The following is a 22,440-nucleotide window of genomic DNA, read 5'->3' as shown; positions in this document are numbered from 1 at the left end:
ATTAGTTTTTGACATAGGGCCACGTAGGTTTGGATAGTTTTTTTCCTTAATAAATTAAATCATCAAATATTAAATAAATTAATCAATAAAACCTGTATTTTTAAATTTACTTGGGTGATCTTAGACTAATATTAAAATTGTTTTCATGAAACATTTAAGGCAAATGATAGATTCCAAAAAGGGGCTTAAAAGGAAGCCACTGATGACTCAAACAATCCTTTATTTCAATTTGTACAAAAATTTCTACATCTGATCATTTCTTAATATTAACTTCTGCTAAGAACACACTTGGCTGATAAAATTAATGGGACAGACAACATAAACCTGACCTAAACTTTAACAGTCAGATGAGATTTCCCAATATTACGTTTGCAAAGTTTTTAGGACGCAATTCAGTCTCAAAGTAGCAGACAACGCACAGTTACAGAAAGGGGGCACCAGCTTGAGGTGCAATGCATAATATTCACCAAAACTCTGCTGGCTTAACAGCTGCAGAATCCTAACCTCTTCTGGCACTGATGTTTCCATGGCCAAGCTGCTCCTGATGGCCCAGTATGTTTGGACATATAGTGAAGTTTTATCATATTACATGCATACGGATATTTGCTCATATCTTTAAAGCTGTGTCCATGCCGAATCATCACCTTGAGTCTTCAGAATCACAGACAAAACTAAAAATGTGACATATTTATGAGCCATAAACCCAAACCATCTGTTTGTAACTCTTTAATGACCCTACAAGAAAATCTAATAATGCCCCACTAATGCGGGGCTTTAGCTGTTTAAAAGCAATCCCTTGATCAAGTGCAGAAAAATCCCAGATCAGGACAGTCATTTAAACTCTCAGAAGTGAACCCGTGTCTTTTACGCAAATTTAGACAGTTATTAAGTTCACTGTTCAGACAGCACAGCAAGGGGCATCACTGCAGCTCTGATGACCAAAGAAACCACATGAATAAAGTCCCTGATCATGTTGCATCTGCAGGTTGTGCACCCAGTTTGCGCTCCCTCTCTGTGAAGAAGTTTCTTTGTTCAGTGATGGCTTTCTCCAGAAGGGCAATGTTTACACCGTCAACACAGTTCAGCACACGGGCACGGACCATTGCACCGACTCCTGTAGGACAAGAAGTTACAAACACAGGCAGGTGATAGCACTAAAACATCATCCCTGAATTAAATTTTTCAAAAGGCAGCATAAAGCTAAATAGAGTCAAAGAAATTTCACTGGTACTGAACTGCAATTTACATTTGCCCAAAATAATAATAATGGATTGGATTTATATAGTGCTTTTCAAGGCACCCAAAGCGCTTTACAATGCCACTATTCATTCACTCTCACATTCACACACTGGTGGAGGCAAGTTGCGGTTGTAGCCACAGCTGCCCTGGGGCAGAAGCGAAGCTGCCATATCGCGCCATCGGCCCCTCTGGCCATCACCTGTAGGCGGAAGGGTAAAGTGTCTTGCCCAAGGACACAACGACCAGGACAGAGAGCCCGGGGATCGAACCAGTGACCTTCCGGTTACAGACGCTTCCCAACACTTCCCAACCCCCTGAGCCACGGTCGCTCCAAAACAAACGCAAACAAACAAACATAGCATTTAAAGCTGGCATCAGGTCAACCACACACAGGACAAACTGACACTTGCTTAATGTTTCCCATTTTTAAGTTATGTGAGGGTAAATTAACATCTGAACAGTCCCCTGCAACATTTTTGCACACTGTCTGTCTGTGTGAAATATTTCTCTTACTCTCATCATTTTCTATCTCACCCAGCACAGTGTACTGGGCTCCAATTATGGGGTTGAAGGGCTCCACAAACAAGGTGTGGACAACCACACGGTGCTCTTTAGAAGCATGCTGTGCTGACAGCGTAGCCCTGGACTCCTCAGGCTGATAGCATACAAGTCTGAAAAAAAATGAGTAAAACATTTTAAAGTGAATTTGGTTCATTTCCAGATCCGTGGTTTAGTTATTGAGCTATACAAGAGTAACTTTGTATGATTTACAATTTAAATAATCATTTACACAACCGGTTCACAAAAGCTACCCTTCAATATTTTTTTTTAAAAAGTGTGTAAACAGGGCAGTACGGTCTAAATCTATGTAGAAGATATAATCGCTGATCTGTGTATGTTTTAGTGGTTTAATGAACAGCCAATGGGGCCATAAAGTGTGAACAACACAGTAGCTTCTGTATGTTTAATCTGCTCCATTTGTTTTTTAAATTGATAGTAATAAGGTGAGGCAAGGCAAGGCAAGGCAAATTTATTTGTATAGCACAATTCAACAACAAGGTGATTCAAAGTGCTTTACAGAGACATTAGAAACAAAAACAAATAAAAAGCATGATTTAAAATTGATTAAAACAAGCAAACAAACAAACTAACTAAACACACACATTTCACACCTGTTCGCGCGATCTGAACCCTTATCGTAAGGGGAGCTACCAGTCCTTCTGTGGACGAGCTACTTTCTATTTTAAATTCCCTGAATTTAAAATACTCTCTAGACCCAGTCTAGACCCAGCTGGGGAGCTACCCAGAGCTCTAAACCCACTTAACAAACAAACAAACAAACAAACAAAACAGTATATTAAATTAAAACAGATAAAATCAGAACAGTAGATAAAATCAGTAGTTAATGTAAGTTTTGAAATTTAAGCTTAACAAACAAACAAAACAGTATATAAAATCAAAACAGATAAGATCAGTAGTTAGTGTAAGTTTTGAAATTTAAGCTTAAAGTGTGGATTTGGTGCTTTATTCAAATGCAGCTGAGAATAGGTGAGTCTTCAACCTGGATTTAAATAAACTGAGTGTTTCAGCTGATCTGAGGCTTTCTGGGAGTTTGTCCCAGATATAAGGAGCATAAAAGCTGAATGCAGCTTCTCCGTGTCTGGTTCTGACTCTGGGAACTGATAAAATCCAGATGACCTGAGGGATCTGGAAGGTTCATACTGGGTCAGGAGGTCACTGATGTATTTTGGTCCTAAACCATTCAGAGCTTTATAGACCAGCATCAGAACTTTAAAGTCTATCCTCTGACGGACAGGCAGCCAGTGTAAAGACTTCAGAGCTGGACTGATGTGGTCCACTTTTTTGGTCTTAGTGAGGACTCGAGCAGCAGAGTTCTGAATGAGCTGTAGTTGTCTGACTGATTTTTTAGGTAGACCTGTAAAGATGCTGTTACAGTAATCAAGCCTACTAAAAATGAATGCATGGACTAGTTTTTCCAGGTCCTGTTGAGACATCAGATCTTTTATCCTTGATATATTCTTGAGGTGATAGTAAGCTGATTTTGTTATTGTCTTAATGTGTTTTTCTAAGTTTAGGTCTGCATCCATCACTACACCCAAATTTCTCGCCTGGTTTGTGGTTTTTAGATGTATAGATTGAAGTTCTCTGGTGACCTGTAATCGTTTTTCTTTGGCGCCAAAGACTATTACTTCAGTTTTGTTTTTGTTTAGTTGGAGAAAATTGTGGCACAACCAGTCATTAATTTCCTCAATGCATTTACCAAGAGCCTGTACAGGGCCTCGGTCTCCTGGTGACATTGTGATATATATTTGTGTGTCATCTGCATAGCTGTGGTAGTTTATTTTGTTGTTCTTTATAATCTGTGCCAGTGGGAGCATGTAAATGTTAAACAGAGGGGGTCCCAAGATGGAACCTTGGGGAACTCCACATGTGATACTTGTCTGCTCGGATGTGAAGTTACCTATTGATACAAAGTATTTCCTGTTTTCTAAGTATGTTTTGAACCAGTTTAGTACAGTTCCTGAAAGACCTGTCCAGTTCTCCAGTCGTTTGAGTAATATGTTGTGGTCAACTGTATCAAATGCTGCACTGAGATCCAGTAAAACTAGGACTGACATTTTTCCACTGTCTGTGTTCTGTCTGTGTTCAGACATATGTTTACTTTTTAATTATAAAAGTAAACTTTATAAATTACTTACGTTTTAGGTGACAAACAGGAGAATAGGGGATAACGATAAATAAAGGTGTATGAGCAGAGAAGCGCTATGAAATCATTAATGTCAGTTACACAGTCATTTCTGCCTGAGTCAACATCTACCACCCTCAGTGCTGCTGCCAGTCAGTGAAGACAGCAAAAATCCTAGAGTGCAGAGAAAGTTCATTTTCAAAGATTTTCATTTTTAAGAGGAAATTTTCAGAAACTGTATGGTTTTAATAACAGTTTTTCAGACTTTAACTATCTTACAAACACCTTTTACTTGTACTGCATCCTATTGCCTTAATTTGTGAAAGTATAATAAGTCTCTAACTGTAACACATGCAGTGAAAAACTAAGTACACCTCATGATTCAGTAACTTGAAGGTGGTTTGACCTTTAACAACAGTAACGTGAAGTAATCGTTTTCTGACAAATGACTTTATCGGTGTCTAATATCATTGTGGAGGAATTATGGCCCATAATGTTCGTGCTGACATGCTGCATTTGATTTGCCAAATGTGGTGCTGTTCATTATAGTCTAATATCTCCGCTTTGGTCTTGTTTTCTAATAGTATGATCATGAACTTTAATATTTAATAGGCTAACTGAAGCCTGTAGAGTTCAAGATACTTTGACAACTAACATTTTTTCTATTTCTCTGGCCATTAGACGGCTGACCTTTAGTTGAATTTGATGGGGCATGGACCTCTGGGAAGACTGTCAACGGTCTTGAATATTTTTCCACTTGTGAATAATTCACTATTGAACGATGGACTTTAGATTGGTTGGTCTTGTAATCCATCTCAGACAGATAAGCAGTGAAGATTGCTTTAATGATCAAAGATCATTGTTGATATTTTTCCTCCTTGGCACCATGTTAAAAGACATCTGAATGCTCCTAGCCAGAAAACTGTCAAAAGTTCACATTTTACCCATGGTCAATAGCTCAACTGCATTTGATTCTCAGCATCTGGTTGCTACTTACCCTCTTAATGCCTATGGAAGAATAAAGGTGTGTGGGCTAAATCAACAAACAGATGCTTTAGAAAATTTAAATTAAATATCGAATTTACTGAAATACAACCAAAAGTCGTAGCTCTACTAATATAAGTCTGATTCTGTCCTCTCTGACCACATTAGATCAGGTATATACAAGATATTATGCTTGTCACAACTGGCTGTTCGTGATCTCATTAACCACACACGGAAGATTTTTTTCTAGTTTGAAACAAAACCCACCTGCCAAATGTTCTGACTGATTGTCCTTCCTCCACGCTTCCAGAGTTTATTTCCCAGGGGAAATGAAAAACTGCAGCTAAGGGCAGCATCCCGATTTCTTAAAAAAAAATGTTTGGTTTGTATATTTAAAATTTAAGAGTCGTTTAACTGAAGACGACTTGGTACTTCCGCGCTACATGTCACGTGGCTTACCTCCGCCTCTCTGCGCCTGCGTGGATAAGAGGCCGATTCAGGAGAAGCCGTCAGTTTGCAGGAGTTTTAAGTAGTAAGTATTGTTTCCAGTCTGAGACGGAACCATGAATCCTGATATCGTTAAGGAAAGAAAAAATGCCACGTTTGACGTCGAAAAACTGACCTTTATTTTGGACGGTGGCCCAGAAAAGACCAGAAGAAGGCGAGAAATTGGTGAGATTGTAAATGTCTTCCTTGATCAAAACATGTTATTTTAACGCGTTTGGTGCTGCTGACTGTTTTGATTTAATACGATCATGGGACCTGTACTTGTATTTAAGTAAAAAACACTCACGTGAAGGTAAGAGAAGTTTAATGTTAGCACAGCCGTGTTTCCATCGGCTGTTAGCTAAGGTGTTAGCAGCTCTCATAACCTGCAGGTGACTTTTAGTGTCCGGGGTGCAACACACTTTTATATGTTTTAGATATCAGTCTCAGAATTATTAGTTTAAAGTGGCATTTCTGAAGGTGACTGTGCCACAATGATTTTTATGCGATCCGAATCTAAATTCGGCTTTAGTGTCATTTATATTTATGATTACGTTTCATGCGTTTCACTGTACTGAAGCAATGCACTTTAACCCACTTCTTTTTTTTCCTCTTTTTTTTTTTTTATTGTGGACAGCGGTAGATGAACCCAAACTGCTGACACGTCCCGTGTAATGTTAGTTCAGCACGTACAACTTGAGGCGCATACTGATTACTATGGAGGTATATTTATGTACAGTGAAATCTTTCATCCGGTACTCCAATGTCCAAATTCAAGCTGGAATTTGGCATTGTGGAAATCAATAAACGGGCATTTGCAGTGTTTTTTTTTAGTAAAGGTTAATGTGTCTCTCATGTAAACTGATAAACTGCTAATGCCAAGCTAACGGAAGCTGTTTCTTGTGTCATCAGGGATCACAGGACAGGGGGGAACAATTAATTTTCCCAAGGGGCCACATGGGACTGGAGAATCACACCAATAACTTCATAAAGAGAAAGAATTAGTTATTGATATTAAGCAGAACTGAACTCAGCTTATGTGTAGAGTTACCTTTGCAGCAATCCCAGCTTCCCATGTGACCTCTTTTAGAAATGTAATTACTGTCTTTTACATAGGGGGGGGGACACTAAAACCATTCTGCTAAGCGAATGACTTCTTTACAGTTTATTATAGGATGCTGAGTGGTTGTGTCCTACTCAATTCTGGTGAAACAGGCTTACTATGTGTTTGGCCTTGAGGTATTTGTGGGATTCATCCTTTTCAGCGTGCCATACCTGTTCAATTAGTAGCTGCCTTACTAATGCATGAATGTTTGAATTTCCACTGTAGAGTCACTCGTTTTCAGCGACCCAGACTTTAAGGAAGAAGACCCAAACTTCTTGTCCCGCAGTGAGCGCTATGACCAAGCCGTTAGAAAAAGTGCCCAAATGATCCTGAAGCTCAGAGAGTATGGTATTGCTGACCCAGAGGAGATCTACCACTATAAGAGGTATGTGGTAGAGGAATCTGCTCATAAAGCCAACTGTTAAAGTAAATGGGTTTGTTATTAAACAACAGCCTGCAAATGTTTAAATCCACTCGTTTGTGTGTAGATGCTGTTCATCTGTAGAAGTATAAGTGGGGAGGGGGGGCTTATCACACTCAGTGCATTTCAGCGTATACTCATAAAAAGGCTTAACGAAATGTTCTTATGAAGCAAATGATGTGAGGCTCAAAGGTAAAGTATCGTGTATGTGGTGTACGTTAATGTTACTACACCCCGACTGTACTTTGACAGTAATCAAATTATCCACCCACCTTCTCTGTCAGCTCGTGTGCGATATGCAAAGCAACGAAAACCAATGTTTGTTCCCGAGCAATAATCTCAAACAGTGTCACAGATGTTACATGAACGGCCCTAATATAGTTTTCTTAATTAACCTCCTAAGACCCGAACTCTTCCACGGCATGCATTTTTAATTTCTCTTTGATATTTGGGCTGATTGGAACCTGATGAATGTAAAAACAAAGAATTACTTAAAAAAAAATAAAAAAAGTTTTACCTAATTTTTGTTTCTGAGAAAAATGAGAGCCACTTATGAGGATTTTTGTTTAAAATTTCGATAGAACAGTAGCAGTATAATGTCCTCGTAAGTGGATATCAGGCCCTTGTAGAGCAAATTTTAGTATTTTGGTCTAAATAACCCAAAATGTGATGTTCACATATGTGGACGCCAGGTCCTAGGAGGTTAAGAGCCCCCCTCCCCCCTCCAAATTGAACCCAATCAAGTAGATTTTTTTTTTTTTTAAACCAGTCTTGGCAACTAAGTCAACAACAAAAGCAGCTGGAGCAAAGTTCGCAAAAGATTAAAATTGTGTTAGAGGGCAGCAATCTGCCACGTATCGTGCGCTTTCTTCATGAGCTGTGTGCATTTACTTAAACTCAATTCTTCAAAGCTCTACCATGCAGTGCAGCTTTACTTCCACTGTAAACTGCACATATTCATACAAATCCTTTGAGTTGTCAAGACACATGTCCAGATTTATTAACAGTCAAAAATCCCCAAATGATCTGTAGCTCGTCACTGAGTTCTCACCCTGCATGTTTAGAGCTGAGCCCCACATTCTTCTGGTCCTCATATTACTGAAGACTATTGTCATATTTTGATGAGGAACAGTGAGCAGATGGGTTTGGAGTGTTTCAGGTTGAATGTCATATTTCTGCATAGAGATTGATCCACAATGAAAACTGCAAAGAGCACAAGAGCAACTCTGTGCCTTTTTCTCAGAGGTGCATACACACAGAGCTCTGCAACATGACATGTTACCTGTTTGTTTTAATTTTTAAATGTTTTAAAATTTCCCCACTACCACATAATGCATGCTGTACTGAAATGTCTGCCAAAATACAGCTTTTAATGGGGCTTTGGCTTGCAACATTGCATAACATACAGGGAAAAATGTTTCCACTTATTAAAAAAGCAGATGGGTCAGGATCTGACTGTAAGCAAAGTTCTTTGTTCATTATCTACACAATCGCTGTAATAGTTTGTCATGTATTTCACTTGAGCTGTTGGATCTGTCTAGAGATCGTACAGATTTATCTGCACACAGTCCCCAGCAATTTCTAAGAGGGTTGCCCCATTTTTAAAAAGAAAAAAAGAAAACCAAACATTCCCTATTGGTTTTCCTTCCACTGCCTCCAGTTCATCTGAATTGTTAAATGCTTTTGTAGAGAAGCACATGTTTAAAATCTGCATTTCCATGCACACTAGGGCTGCCACGATTAGTCGACTAGTCACGATTACGTCGAATATCAAAATTGTCGACGACTGATTTAATAGTCGACGCGTCGTTTGAAGCTTTGTAAGATCACAAAAGACGCAGGAATAAGTAGTAGGATTTAAGAGTGTAATAACGGATTGAAACAGAAGATGGCAGCACTGCATGTACAAGGATGCCAGCTGCCGTTAAACCCCGAAGAAGAAGCTGTGTCCCAGAATTCATAGCACGGCCCAGCTCAGTTTCCAACAATGGCGGCAGCTAGTTAGTTTTAATATTACTCTTATTCTTTCTGGGTCACAAAATAAACGTTTAACATATTTTCAGGCGGGAATGTAGCTGTGGAAACCTCAAATATCTGCTCAGTTTATCAAGACACCACATATTTTCAAAAGCGCTCCGACGTTTTTGGAGACGTCTGTTACCCACTAGCTCGATAGCTAGCCGGGGGCTAGGCTAACTAGAGCCGTGAGAACACCGGACTCCCGGCAAATCGTTTTCAAACCCACCGCCGTCTTTCGCTACTCAGGTTAAACATATGAGTCACTTAGATAAATTAAAAATGTTATTGTTTGGCTTTTTTTTTTTTTCTTTTAGTATTTTATTTGTTCCTGAGTAAATCTGTTTGGCTGAGATTAAAGTTATAGTTTTTACACAGCTGAATAAACGTCAAGCAGACAGCTGATTATCAGAAGTGTGAGATGCTCCAGAATATACTCCAGTGTCCTGTTATATTTTAGATAGCAAGGAGTTTATTAAACTTCACTGAAACAAACTATCATCTTGTCTTTATTTTTAGTTAGCACATACCTTAAACACTTAAAGCTGTAAGCTAATGCTAGTTATATAAGAGCAGATGCTGCTGGTGCAATAAGCTGTACGTTTTACGTCCAATGGATGATGATCTGATTAGTCGACTAATCGCAAAAATAATCGGTGACTAGTCGACTATCAAAATAATCGTTTGTGGCAGCCCTAATGCACACACTGTTTTGGTTATTTACTGGGTTCATTGGGTATATTTATTTTTGACTGGCTAATTAGCACACTTTGTACATTAAAGTCCATGCATCTTTGTTTTAAAATGAGTACTGTTAGATCTCTTCACTTGCATTTTTGCTTTTTTTTTGTGTGTGTGTGTGGGGGGGGGGGGGTTGCTCCACTTGGTAAAATCTGGCCAAACTGGTCACAGTCATTCTTGGATTTACTTTAAACTTATTGGCTTGACTATTTAAGACCCTTAGACACAACTTCATGATGCTGTGCTAAAATGCCTCAAATTTGCAACTTTTGAGAGTTTAATCTAAGTTATATTTTGGGGAAGACGAGACTATTTTGGGGTTGTTTTATTTTAGCAAAACTGGGAACTGTTGAACAGAGTGTCTCTCTCTTCTTGTATGTTTGACAGATCCAAACTTAATATCACTATATAGGAAATAAACTTGATGTCATAAAATAATGCAGTCATCTAACATTTGAGTTGATGGTAAATCTGACCTTGTATTCACCCAGTATGGTCAAAGGCAACATCCCTGAGGCTATGGGAATACATTTTGGGGTGTTCCTTCCAACCATGCACAGCCAGTGTGACTCTCAGCAAAAAAAGAAATGGTTGCCTCTGACAGAGTCCTTCCAGGTGGTGGGCACATATGCCCAAACTGAGATGGGTCACGGTCAGTCTTGGATTTAGCTTTTGACACAAATTAACTTAATTTTTCTGGAGTTCCTTAGACAAAACTTAATGATTCTGTGTTGAAACGCTTCAAATTTACAATTTTTATTTTTCCCCAAAAAAGTTTAATAAATGATCTCTAAGGCCAGGCAAAATGCCATTTTAAGCAGGATGGGAAAAGTGTTTAACACCAAGAATACCTCTGATTTCTTGTATGTGTTTGACAGATCCAAACTTGATGTATGTAGAAAACTTCCAATTGGATGTAATCAAATTATCCATGTCTAATATGCGAGTTAACATTGTCTGAACCACACTTGTGTACACTTCCCTTTACCCAGTATGGTCAAAGGCAACAATCAGGAGCCTTTGGGACTACACTTTGCCATGTTCATCCCATTCCTGCACAGCCAATGTGACCATCACCAAAAAAAGAAATGGTTGCCTTTGGCAGAGTCCTACCGGGTGATGGGCACTTATGCCCAAACTGAGATGGGTCACGGTCAGTCCTGGACTTAGCTTTGAACTTACTGAATGTTGATTAAGGCCCTTGGACAAAACTTTATCATCCTCTGCTGATAAATGATCAGCAGTCACATTTGAGCAAAAGAATAAAACATTTAAAACCATAACTCTAATTTCTTGTATGTGTTTGACAGAAGCAAAATATTGAGAAAATCCAAAGTAGTTGCATGTGTGTCCTTATGATTGTGTTTGCAGTTTGCATGCTTTTCTAAAAGACGCTACATGTAGATCTATCCATGCTATTAGCGTAGCTTCAGTAGAAGTTCCCATTTAGACCCTAAATATTAAACTAGTTTTATGTCATCAACACTTTCCCATAAGCAGTTTCTAAGTCTACTTCCTTCCCACTGACTCTTTCATTCCCCTTTCTATGTTGATAATGCCCCGATTATGAAGCTTGTGTATATTTTGATTGCTCCCCTGATTTGCACTCTTTTCTATGCATGATTTTAACAATTAAGACTGAATAACTGATCAGAGATGGCCTGTCTTTGTTTGGCCTGTGGATTTGAAATGATGGGAACTAGAAACATGAAACTAGTTCAGTTGTCTTTTTCATGAAGTCTTGAAAGAGTAAGAGAAGCAGCATTATAAGCTGCAGAAGTTTGTGGCTCATGAGTTCATAATGAGGCCTCTGAATGTCTCTTTGTAATCTGAGAAATTAGCAAATCTATGTGAGAGAGAATGTAGGCCAAGCAGCTATTGTTTGGTGGCTTTCTGTTAAAAAGCCTGGTGGATGTTATTTTGAATTTGTAAATCTGTCACAAAGCTGCACTTAATATTTACCCCTGTATTCACTCACCAGTTCAGTTTGGTTTGAGCCTACACTGGGTCAGTTAGAGAGAACACTTAGTTGTGGTCAAGGGTGCCTTAACACTCTTGTGAGGCTATTCCTAATATCAGACTGCTGGAATTTGCGATTTAGACCCCATATTCACTGAAAATGATGCAAAAAAAAAATAAAAACTCTGCACTGTGTGTTGGCAACAGTTGCTCATTTTGAATTTGCTGCCTGCTACACTATTTTATTTAAGTTGGGGGTGGCACATTTTTGCTCCTTTGTTTAGGAACTAACTGCTTCTGTTTTGTTTTGGGGTTTTTTTTTGTTTGTTTGGTTTTGTTTATTTTTTTTCACGACACACTGAATCCTTTCAATGACTGGACTGTTTAATGTTCCTTCTCCTCTTTAGCCTGCAGGACACTCTAACCATGGGTTCCAAAAATCATTAAACAATTTTTGTCCATTGTAAATGATCTCAGGACCAAAGAAAGCACTATCCTTTTTTGTTTTGTTTTTGTAACTACAAAGTCATGTTAATAATTAAATGTTCCACTTTGGCTGCCCCATCCCAACTTGATTTCCCAACATGTGACTAGTATCATATTCAAAACGAGCATATAAATAACACTACCAGTTATCTCTTTAGACTTAATTAATATACATTCTGTCAGCGTTGTAACAAGCAGGTCCAGTTTACATCTATGTATCCGTTCAACTCCCCTAAACATTTTTGGTGGCTTTGAGTTGTTGCCAACTGAGCAACCCAAACTGAGAGTAGGCTAAAGTTCAAGTCTTGGTCATCCCTGTCAGTGGTATGGGTAAATGTGTAGATCCAGCTACTAAAGACAAACTTTTGGAAAATGGCATTTATGAAGTTTGAAGTTAGATTCTCACCACATGATCAAATCAGCAATTCCAATATGCATGTCATGCTGACAAATTGTTTTAATTTGTCTTTGTCACCTCTTTCTCTGCTGCTTGTGCACATGTCTTTTATTCTTGCATCACTATTTCAATTCCTGTAAATAATTCTTTCTGCGGATACAAAACTGCATCATTATCTTCTCATTCATCTCTGCTAACGTTGTCTTAAACTCTTCATAATCATTTCCACCATCTGCGTCCCTTCTCCTCGCCCTTTCTACATTACAACCTGATTTTTTTTCCCCATTTCCCACTGCCTTGCGTGGCCAAGATGTGTGCACCCTGACAGGCCAGAGCCCCTGGATCTTCATCTCGGGATGTTCCTGCCCACACTACTCAACCAGGCCACCCCAGAGCAAATGGACCGTTTCTTCATGCCCGCCTGGACCCTAAAGATCATCGGCACCTACGCTCAGACTGAGATGGGCCACGGTAAAATGAAGTCCGAAACAGAGTAGGCCAGTTAGGAACACGATGCCATTTTTAATTTTATTGTCGATATTCCCACAAACTATTGAGTCAGGTTGGTTGCAATTTAAAGTAAGAAAGAACTTAGTGCTGCTTATTTTACACATGGCATTCAACACTGGTTTATTATTCAAATATGTATATTCACCAACCAAAATATGCGCTGGTGTACAAGTGGTTTATTTAAAGACACTTCAAGGAATTTAGGTAAATTTAGTCAACTAGAGAACTGCTGCAAACAAAGTAAGAGTTAAACCACTGTGCTACTTTAAGATTAGATGATGGTAAATGCATCCAGTATATCTCTAACAGTGGAAGTGTTTTCTTTGTTAAAGAGAAAAAAAATCTTGAAACTAATGATTCATTTACATAACATCTGTGTCCACGGGGCCACTGGACAAGTGTAAAGTTTTCCTTTCAGAACTTTAAAAAAAAAATGTAAACACAGAGAAACATTGAGTAGTTTCTCACTGGCTGTTCTACTCCCTGGCCACCCCTCCTGTTCCACAGTAGCTCTTCTTATCTGGTTTGTGTTTTTGTTTTGTTTTCTTGTCTTCACTAATAATCTTTACTATACTTTAACAGCATGGGCTGTTATGTCTTTAACTAAAAACCAGTAAAATCCAGCTTAAACAGCATAGAACTGAATCATCTTAAAATTGTGATTGAAAATTAAGATCTGTCAAACACCTACAAGCTTCTCTCGGAGAGAAGTGGATTCAGCTATTTTACTTAAGTCAATTTATACTGGATACTCCATTTTAAGTCTCAAGGGCCAAATGTGCTGTCAATTTATTATAAGTTTAAACTTAGATTTTTTTTTTCCATCTCTGATGCTAAAGTTGTGTTCTGTAAATGTAATTTTTAGTCTAGGCATGTTTGTTAACAGTAGTAGTAGTTTTGCATAAAAATCATCAGATCGACTGCTAATGTCTAACCAGCATTGTGATGCACTACTTTTGCTTTTTAACTGTGTTCTCTGCATGTGTGTCTGGTGGCCTTTGACATATTGAATCACTCCAGGCACACACCTTAGAGGGCTGGAGACCACAGCCACATATGATCCAGCCACTCAAGAGTTTGTCTTGAACAGTCCCACTGTGAGCTCCATCAAGTGGTGGCCCGGAGGACGTAAGTGTTTTGACTCCGTTAGGTCTGGGGTTTCATCATGAATAGCGTTTGTGGGGTTTTCTTGTTTTGCTTTTAACCATTTCACCCTCTCTTTCTAGTTGGGAAAACCTCCAACCATGCCATAGTGTTAGCACAGCTTTACACTCTTGGAAACTGCCATGGTCTGCATGCTTTCATCGTACCCATCAGAGATATGAACACACATTTACCCCTGCCAGGTAACCACAGTCTGTGATGACTTTCTGAATGTGATATTTGTAAAGTAAGTCCTCATCCTTTCTGTCCATCTCACTTTTTCTCTTACTAGCTTTGTTTGTCTTTCTCTCTCAGGTATTGTTGTTGGTGACATTGGCCCCAAGTTTGGCTTCAATGAAGTTGACAACGGCTTCCTGAAATTGGAGAACGTACGAATTCCACGGGAAAACATGCTGATGAAATACGCCAAGGTGAAATGAAAGTTTGTCTTTTTAACAGCAGTGATTCGCCATGAGTGGATTAATTTACCTCAGCTCTTTGTTTGTGATGTTTGGGAAGGGAATAGCTGATCTTGAAATTATACCCCGTTACTGCAATAATGCACAGTTATTGGTCATGTTTCAACCATTTCTTGTCCTTTTGCTCCATGCAGATTATTTTATAATCAAGCGCCAATCTGTGCTAACAGTGGTGGTTTAACTGATGAGTGTCAGAAATTGTGTCCTCATTGGGATTACATTTGCAAATGCCTTGCAAGAATTACTCAAAAAATACTTATTCAATTTGGTAATATGCATTGACACTTGGTGTTGTTGGTGGTTATATGGATACAGAATAAATACATTTCAAGTGGGGCTTCAATATGACTCTGTCCACCAGGTGGAGCCAGATGGAACCTATGTGAAACCACCAAGTACTAAGCTGACCTACGGCACCATGGTGTTCATCCGCTCCATGATTGTCGCCGAGTCAGCTCGAGCCCTTGCAAAGTCCTCCACCATTGCCATCCGCTACAGTGCCGTGCGTCACCAGTCTGAAATACGGCCAGGGTCAGTGGACAGTTGATCGCTGTCAATGCAAACATTTGCACAAACATCTCATGACTCAAAAGTAGTGAGTAAAAACAAATTTGTAGTTGAGCTGAAATAAATCAAGTGAACAGGCTGAACGTTACACTAGTACTTTAAAGTACTTCACTCTACTAGTGGTTCCTAGTTTGCCCGAATATCAGCATAAAGGAAAAATGAATCCCAGCGGTATGTGATGTGAAGTATACTGCAGTGCAAACAGCTAGGATTGACACATCTGCAACTTTTGCATAGGTGACTATAAAAAAAGACCTGAGACATTAAACTCGGTGGTCTCACTCGTCTGCGTCACTGTTTCAATCATGAAAAAAAAAAAAATAATAATAGTTTTGTGTTTCTATTGCACAGAGAGCCAGAGCCTCAGATCCTCGACTATCAGACACAGCAGTACAAGCTGTTCCCTCTGCTGGCCACAGCCTATGCCTTCACTTTTGTTGGCCAGTACATGAGGCAGACCTACCACCGCATTACTGAAGACATCAACCAGGGAGACTTCAGCGAGATGCCTGAGGTACTGACCAGCCATCCTCATGTGGGGCAGCAAAGCTTAATTGCTCAATGGACAGATTAATCACATAACATTTAAAAACACTTTTTCTTTTTTTTTTTTTTTAAATAGATTTTTACACTTTACATTTTAAAAAAACAAATCTGTTTGGAATTTTGAGCAAAATGTTAGAAAAGCAATTACCAGACATTTCTGAAGCATATCTGTGTGGCATATGGTTTTGTTTGATGGCACGGTTGCTGGTTTTTGGTGGAATGGTGGCCTGTCCTCTTTCTTTGGACAGACTGCTTTTTTTTTTTTTTTTTTTTTTTTTTTTTTTCTTCCACTTACTTTCAGTCCAGCCTGTCTCAGAACCATATATTTGTTCCCATTTCTTAAGTTTAATTCATTCATAGCTATGAATTAATCTGTTTCACTTGCTTTGCTCTCTAATTCACAGCTCCATGCCTTGTCTGCGGGTTTGAAGGCCTTCACCTCATGGGAAGCGACCTCAGCCATCGAGGTGTGCCGCATGTCATGTGGTGGCCACGGTTACTCTCGAAGCAGTGCCTTGCCGGACATTTATGTTGAGTTTACCCCTACCTGCACCTACGAAGGAGAGAATACAGTCATGATGCTGCAGACTGCCAGGTAACGCAAAGTGACATTTAACACCACAAATTAGAGAACTACTGAAGCTGAATTATGTGTCAGTATTGGTGGTGTAACATATAAGCTCCGTTCATAAACTCACCTTCACACCGATGACTAAAACATGCAGTTAGTTGAAAAATGAAGATATGTTAACTTTTATTTCTAATAGGTACAGTAAATATTTCTGTAAAGCTTTCAATTGATAGAAACGCAGCTGCTAGCTATCTTGCGCATCTAACTGTTAAACTGAGCACTCGTGTCTGCAGATACCTGGTGAAGAGCTACAAACAGGCTAAGGCAGGCCAGCAGCTGAGCGGCATTGTGTCATACCTGAACGAAGCAGATGTGCGGAGGGTGCAGCCACAGCCCGTCGCTGCCAGGCCAACAGTGGTTGACATCAATGACCTGACTAGCCTGACGGAGGTCTACAAACTCCGAGCAGCCATGTAAGAAAGCAGTGGGAAAGATGATGACCTTGTTACATGAAATATTACCCGTTTCCTTTTATTTGCCCTTAATATTTATATATCTAGTAGAATTGTACAGGTTTTCTGGGTTCGTACATTAGAAAAGGTGGTGGAACTTGAACATTGGATTTCACACTGGGGAAATTCACGCTCCAGCAGCAAAAGGAAGAAGTCAGGAAGAAAAGTCAATTGGAGATATTAGAAAAATGAAAAACCATAAAAGAAGTTGTGTACAAAAAATTTTAAACTGTGTACAGAGAAGAAATCTGTGTATTTTACTGTGTATAGTAACATTTCTACACAGTAAAGTGCAGTCGGGGTGGTAAAATATGCCCTCTCCATGCTGCCACTTCACAACTGAGAACCATGATCACGATGGTCTCTGACAAAGTTGCTTTTTGATTCCCATTCATATTTGGGAATGGGTTTCCACTGAGTGTTGTCCTTCCTTAAATGTTATACACCGTATTTTCTTTTTAAAAACAAGTTTTGCAGTCGTCACTACTGATCTCTTTAATAGTTCAGTTTGCTAGTGCAAGTCTGACTTACACCTGCAGTTGTTGGTCATTTCCTGCATGTGACATGATATGCAGCTGTCATTATCGAAACCCATCCGGCAAGGAGTGTCAACTGTGGTGGAAGTGTGGGTTTTTTTTAAAATGTGGTCCAACTTTAAACATCAGAGGGTTAAAAGGCAAATATGCATTTATAATTGGGTGTTTTGTTTTTTTTGTTTTGTTTTGTTTTTTTTTTTTAATAGTATTAAGAAAATGATGCTTAAAGTATTGGGACTAAACAGATGAAAAGAAAGTAGTAAAAGGCTAGTTTTTCATAAGAGGAGTTGACATATCTGAAAAAACTAAATGAGTGTTATGGTGTCAAACACTGACTCTGTGTTGGCAGGTAGGTAAGGCTTGGGAGGGGTGAGGCTTTAGTCAAGAACCAGACTAAAAAGCTTGTTTGGTGTTTCTTAAAAATGGACTTGCACAGTCTGACATTTGCTCAGTCGTACATTTCTGCCTGCTCTAACTAAGGCGATTGCAAGAGGGAGGATTAAAGCGTCTCTAAATTGAAGATTAAATAAATCCATCAGGGAGGCAGGTTTAACTTGGACTCAGCAGTGTTTGTCAGGGAGCGTAGGCAACTTCTCTCATCTCCCCTTTTTATCTTAATCCACGTGTTTCTGATTATTTGAGGCACCTGGAAGTTTCTCGTTTCATCCAAAGGGCGCACATACTGTATCGTTTCGGACTCAAACTAATTCAGTTAATTTGTGTTTAAGGTTGGTGGCTGCTCTGCCTCCCCAAGTTGTAAAATGCTCTCTTTGTACCCCTGCATTTGTTTTGTTTACCACCAAAGAAGAAACCGCTCTTACAGTATCTGTCATAACATCAGCAATGCCACAAAAACGTTTGTTTGTTTGTTTTTTTTATCATTATTTCACAGCATAAAACCTCATTTTTAGCTTACTTGCCTTAATCCAGGACTTCATAATCCCTGTCTAAGCCCAATTTTAGATGTATTCATTGAAGCTTGAATGTTGTAGGTTAACTAGTGTACTATCTTCCTCCAAGTCTTTGGTGTAAACCTGCTATTTATCTATTAAGTCTATTATGCAAACACTAGTTACTGTCATAGGAGGGGCTCATCTTTTTTTGTTTTCCATCACAAAAGGTTAAAAGTCAACTTTAGTGTGACATGAAACACTCTTCGTTCACAATTATAGATCAAAAAGAGAAGACTGATCGTACTCACATTTAGTTGTATTCAGTATGCAACTCTGTAGGTCAGCGCTAATCTTTAATGTTGATCCATTGAAGAGCATTCGGTACACATTTTAGTCTAGACATACTGGGATGGAAAACTGCAGCTTACCTACAACCACAAGGAGGTAATTCTGGCTTTGTTGCTTAATGCACGCTATGTTTCTGTGTTTATAGTCTAGTGGAGCTGGCAGCGAAGAGCATCCAGCAGGAGCTGCAACGCAGGAAGAGTCAGGAGGATGCCTGGAACAACAGCGCCATTGACCTGGTCAGAGCCTCAAATGTAAGTTCAATTTTGCTTGATTGTCCTTTTTTATGAATAAATTATGACTAACCTTGGAAGGTTTTACTTGAAAAGAATATCTAAAACATCTGTCACCCTTTGAATATTGCCCTAAAGTTGGAGGTTGTTTGTTACTAGTCAGTATCTTCGGTTCTTCTGTTTCTTGTGTGTGTGTGTGTGTGTGTGTGTGTGTGTGTGTGTGTGTGTATGGTAAATGGCCTGTATTTATATAGCGCTTTTCTAGTCCCTAAGGACCCCAAAGCGCTTTACATATCCAGTCATCCACCCATTCACACACACATTCATACACTGGTGATGGCAAGCTACATTGTAGCCACAGCCACCCTGGGGCGCACTGACAGAGGCGAGGCTGCCGGACACTGGCGCCACCGGGCCCTCTGACCACCACCAGTAGGCAATGAGTGAAGTGTCTTGCCCAAGGACACAACGACCGAGACTGACCAAGCCGGGGCTCGAACCGGCAGCCTTCCGATTACAAGGCGAAATCCCAACTCCTGAGCCACGATCGCCCCGTGTATGTGTATATATGTGTGTATATGTATATTCTTTTTTTTTTTTTCTCTCTTGTGTTCAGGCCCACTGTCACTATGTTGTAGTGAAACTCTTTACTGACAAGCTTGGGGAGGTTGCTGATACTGCAGTACACTCAGTGCTGTCAACCCTGGCTCTGCTCTACACCCTGTATGGCATCACAAAGAACTCTGGAGACTTCCTACAGGTAAGCAAAATCATCATGTGTGTGGTCAGCAGATAAGCACAACAGTGCTGTTTCAAGGCTCTTTCTACTGCTCAGCTTGGTCTGATCTAAGATCCAAATTTCTACAGCTGCTGGTGTTGTGGGTTTGGTTTTTTTTGTTTTTTGTTTTTCTCAAATTCTTTTTCTAGGCCGGACTGCTGAGTGTGCCTCAGGTGATGCAGATTTCTAGTCGAATCAAGGAGCTGCTGGCTCAGCTGAGGCCCAACGCTGTGGCCCTGGCGGATGCCTTTGACATCCACGACAAGAAGCTGAATTCGGTCCTGGGACGATACGATGGGAATGTTTATGAGCACATGTTCGAGTGGGCTCGCAAATCCCCCCTCAATGCTACAGAGGTCAGTCGAGCCCACGAGGTTGTATGGTCACAGTGTTAATGCTAAGCTGCTCTTTGCATTTATCAGCAGCGTGGAACTCGAGTGTGTTTTATATGAAAATGAAGATGTTGGCAAATCCAACCTCACACTAAACCTGTTTGTGTGATCATTGTGTACAATGCAATGCATTATTTCAGCAACTTTTTTTTTCCCCCTCCCTACAGGTACACGAATCTTTCCACAAGTACCTGAAGCCTCTGCGGTCCAAACTGTGAACTGATCCATGAACCTCACCTCCTGGCCGGACCCTTTGACTCTGCAGGCTCAACAGTACTAATCTATCCCATGAGGCTTTTTACTAGCTACCAGCTGGTATATTTCAAATATTAGCCCTCTTAAGGCCATGGTAGATGGTGAACTAACCCTATAAGATAGTAGAGAGTGAGAGAAGGGAATTTAAAGTGAGTAGATGTGTCTTATGAAGGGAAATGGAAATGCAACCAAGACTGAAAATTGATAAAGTGAGCCCACTGAGAGACCTGAAGAATAGCTTTAACACTAACAATCACACATTTACAATTTTAGACTGACCTGCCTTTTGAACAGAACATCTACTGCAAAGTATTATTTGTGGTCAGTTTTTTTCCCCTCAATTTCTTTGCTGCATGCCTGAAATTTCCTTTTTTCTTCTCCCTCTCTCTTCTAGCAAGTACAGAATGTCTGATTGTTACATAATGTGGGCAATCGGCTAATGGTAAAATCAGGGTGACAAACTGTTGTTCTTAATTATTTGAAGAGGCTTTTGTTTGTCCATAACATTTATCAATCATGGTACTGCTTAAGGAGTAGTTTCACATCAGTGATTCAACCAAGATTCAACCAATAACATGGCAGACTTCCGTTTGTTTCAGATACAATTTTCGATTGAAAAACTTTTTCATAAAGAGAGATTCTTCAGTCACTTATTGTAATAAAATGATCGTAAAAGTCACTGCTAAATGATGGCTCACTTGAAATCTGTGATTTTGTTTTAGTATCAAATGTTCAGCATCTGTACCCCAGAAATGTGGCCGTTTTTAACAGCATCTGCTGCAGTCGGCTGTAAACCCACGTCACCAGCTGTAGTCCCCACAAGCCTTTAACTGCCTAAATCCTCCAGTTGTCTTATTTCAGTCAAAAAGGTGAATCTGTCTGCCTCTTCTCTTATTTCTTATTCCGCATCTGTTCCCACACAATGACCAACATTATGTCACATGGCAAGTCCGCCGTATTGGTGCTCCATAAATAGGAGCTGAGCTCACTGGACAGCTGAGAGGCAGTGTGCACATTTGAGACGGTGGAAAAAATTTGGGGCTGAGAGAAGATCAAGTTCAGCACGCTAGGATTCTCAAAGCTTCAGTTTCTGACAGTATCGGCTCTGTATCTGTAAATGCTCAGCATGATTATGTTAAGGTCTGGATGGATTTTTTTTTTTTTTTGTTTTTTCATTTATTCTAACATATTTCAATCTAAGAAATCTAAATGAATTTGTTTACTAAAATGTTCCTTTTATCTCAGAGTGCAATTGTTTAAGTGATGCTGCAAAGCAGTAAAATTACTTTTTTTTTTTTTTTTTTTTTTTTTGTAAATGACTTGTTGGGCAGTGAGCTTAAATCTAAAACCTCGCTGTAGACGATGATGATTTGTATAATAATTATTTGCCTGACCATTAATTCAGAATGTTATCACATGACTCCTTCTGTTTCGATCCTGTATTTAATGGTTTGGGTCTGCTGTAAGTTCTGATGACAAAGTTGTTCGTAACACTGGTCTTCTAATTTGTGCAGTCATTGTGGGTGGGGAGGAGTTTTATTTTCTTCTTCTTGACTCTAATTCAGAATATTCTCACAAGTAATTGCATTTCATTTGTTTTGTTTTTTTCACAAAACTATTTTGATTTGTTAAACGGTCACAATGATCACTATATAAGAGTAAGCTGTTTGAGGTTTGTTTTTTTTTCTTTTCTTTTTTAAAAGCTAAAATAAAAACATGTTTCAATGAGTAAGAACAGTTTTTATGGTTGGCAAATAAAGACATGACCTGAAATATCACCATTGTGTGTGGGTTTGTTTGTTTTTTAAACCCACCAAAAAAGTCCACAAAAATCTGGAGAAATAAATTAATGAGTGACATGTATACAGTTCAGAATTTTCTGGCTTTGACCAACAGTATCTTATTTTTACTTCCAACTGTTTGGACACTAAAATCCTGGAGTTCCTTTAAATGAATATTCGCAAGTATTTGCAGAAATATTTTGGGAGAATAAGAAGCTTAACTTTGCTTTAGAGGCAAATTCTGTATTCACACTGATCTTTTGGTTTCTATATATTATTTTTCCCTAAGTGTTGAAAGGAATGTTTTTCGAGCTATATAGTAGGCAATGTTACACGAGTACCTGAAGTACTGCAAACC

The 22,440-nt window shown here is 39.3% G+C and overlaps 2 protein-coding genes across 6 annotated transcripts; one reads left to right on the top strand and one right to left on the bottom strand.

Annotated features, from left to right (window-relative positions):
* Positions 1-197: 197 nt before the first annotated feature.
* Positions 198-5,409, bottom strand: ten1 (TEN1 subunit of CST complex). Of its 2 annotated transcripts, none has more exons than XM_004539236.3 (3): positions 5,198-5,409; positions 1,774-1,910; positions 198-1,114 (listed from the first exon to the last, which is right to left on the bottom strand). In XM_004539236.3, exons 1-3 carry the CDS (start codon positions 5,284-5,286, stop codon positions 969-971), a joined length of 372 nt encoding a protein of 123 aa, XP_004539293.1. In that variant the 5' UTR covers positions 5,287-5,409; the 3' UTR covers positions 198-968. The 2 variants fall into 2 exon arrangements, with proteins under 2 accessions (XP_004539293.1, XP_024658469.1); XM_024802701.2 differs by having other exon boundaries at positions 1,753-1,910; positions 5,198-5,402.
* On the top strand, positions 5,395-22,079 carry acox1 (acyl-CoA oxidase 1, palmitoyl). Of its 4 annotated transcripts, none has more exons than XM_004539234.5 (14): positions 5,395-5,602; positions 6,747-6,906; positions 10,191-10,351; positions 14,072-14,179; positions 14,278-14,397; positions 14,510-14,625; positions 15,035-15,204; positions 15,592-15,754; positions 16,191-16,381; positions 16,651-16,830; positions 18,792-18,897; positions 19,493-19,636; positions 19,804-20,010; positions 20,214-22,079. In XM_004539234.5, exons 1-14 carry the CDS (start codon positions 5,494-5,496, stop codon positions 20,262-20,264), a joined length of 1,986 nt encoding a protein of 661 aa, XP_004539291.1. In that variant the 5' UTR covers positions 5,395-5,493; the 3' UTR covers positions 20,265-22,079. The 4 variants fall into 4 exon arrangements, with proteins under 4 accessions (XP_004539291.1, XP_004539289.1, XP_004539290.1 ...); XM_004539232.5 differs by lacking the exon at positions 10,191-10,351 and adding an exon at positions 12,852-13,012 and having other exon boundaries at positions 5,396-5,602; XM_004539233.5 differs by lacking the exon at positions 10,191-10,351 and adding an exon at positions 10,692-10,852 and having other exon boundaries at positions 5,396-5,602.
* Positions 22,080-22,440: the final 361 nt, after the last annotated feature.

Source organism: Maylandia zebra, linkage group LG6, assembly GCF_041146795.1.
Source record: "Maylandia zebra isolate NMK-2024a linkage group LG6, Mzebra_GT3a, whole genome shotgun sequence".
NCBI classification, from domain to species: domain Eukaryota; kingdom Metazoa; phylum Chordata; class Actinopteri; order Cichliformes; family Cichlidae; genus Maylandia; species Maylandia zebra.
The sequence above is the reverse complement of the archived record's forward strand: the minus strand, read 5'-3'. Positions and strand labels throughout refer to the sequence as shown.

Excerpts from the sequence above, each read along its gene's own strand:
- ten1 (XM_024802701.2), bottom strand. The coding sequence starts at position 5,286 with ATGCTGCCCTTAGCTGCAGTTTTTCATTTCCCCTGGGAAATAAACTCT. Across the intron at positions 1,911-5,197 it reads TCAGTCAGAACATTTGGCAG|ACTTGTATGCTATCAGCCTG; the intron begins GTGGGTTTTGTT and ends ATTTTTTTTCAG. Across the intron at positions 1,115-1,752 it reads TGAGATAGAAAATGATGAGA|GAGTCGGTGCAATGGTCCGT; the intron begins GTAAGAGAAATA and ends CTTGTCCTACAG.
- acox1 (XM_004539234.5), top strand. The coding sequence starts at position 5,494 with ATGAATCCTGATATCGTTAAGGAAAGAAAAAATGCCACGTTTGACGTC. Across the intron at positions 16,831-18,791 it reads TACAAACTCCGAGCAGCCAT|TCTAGTGGAGCTGGCAGCGA; the intron begins GTAAGAAAGCAG and ends CTGTGTTTATAG. Across the intron at positions 18,898-19,492 it reads ACCTGGTCAGAGCCTCAAAT|GCCCACTGTCACTATGTTGT; the intron begins GTAAGTTCAATT and ends TCTTGTGTTCAG.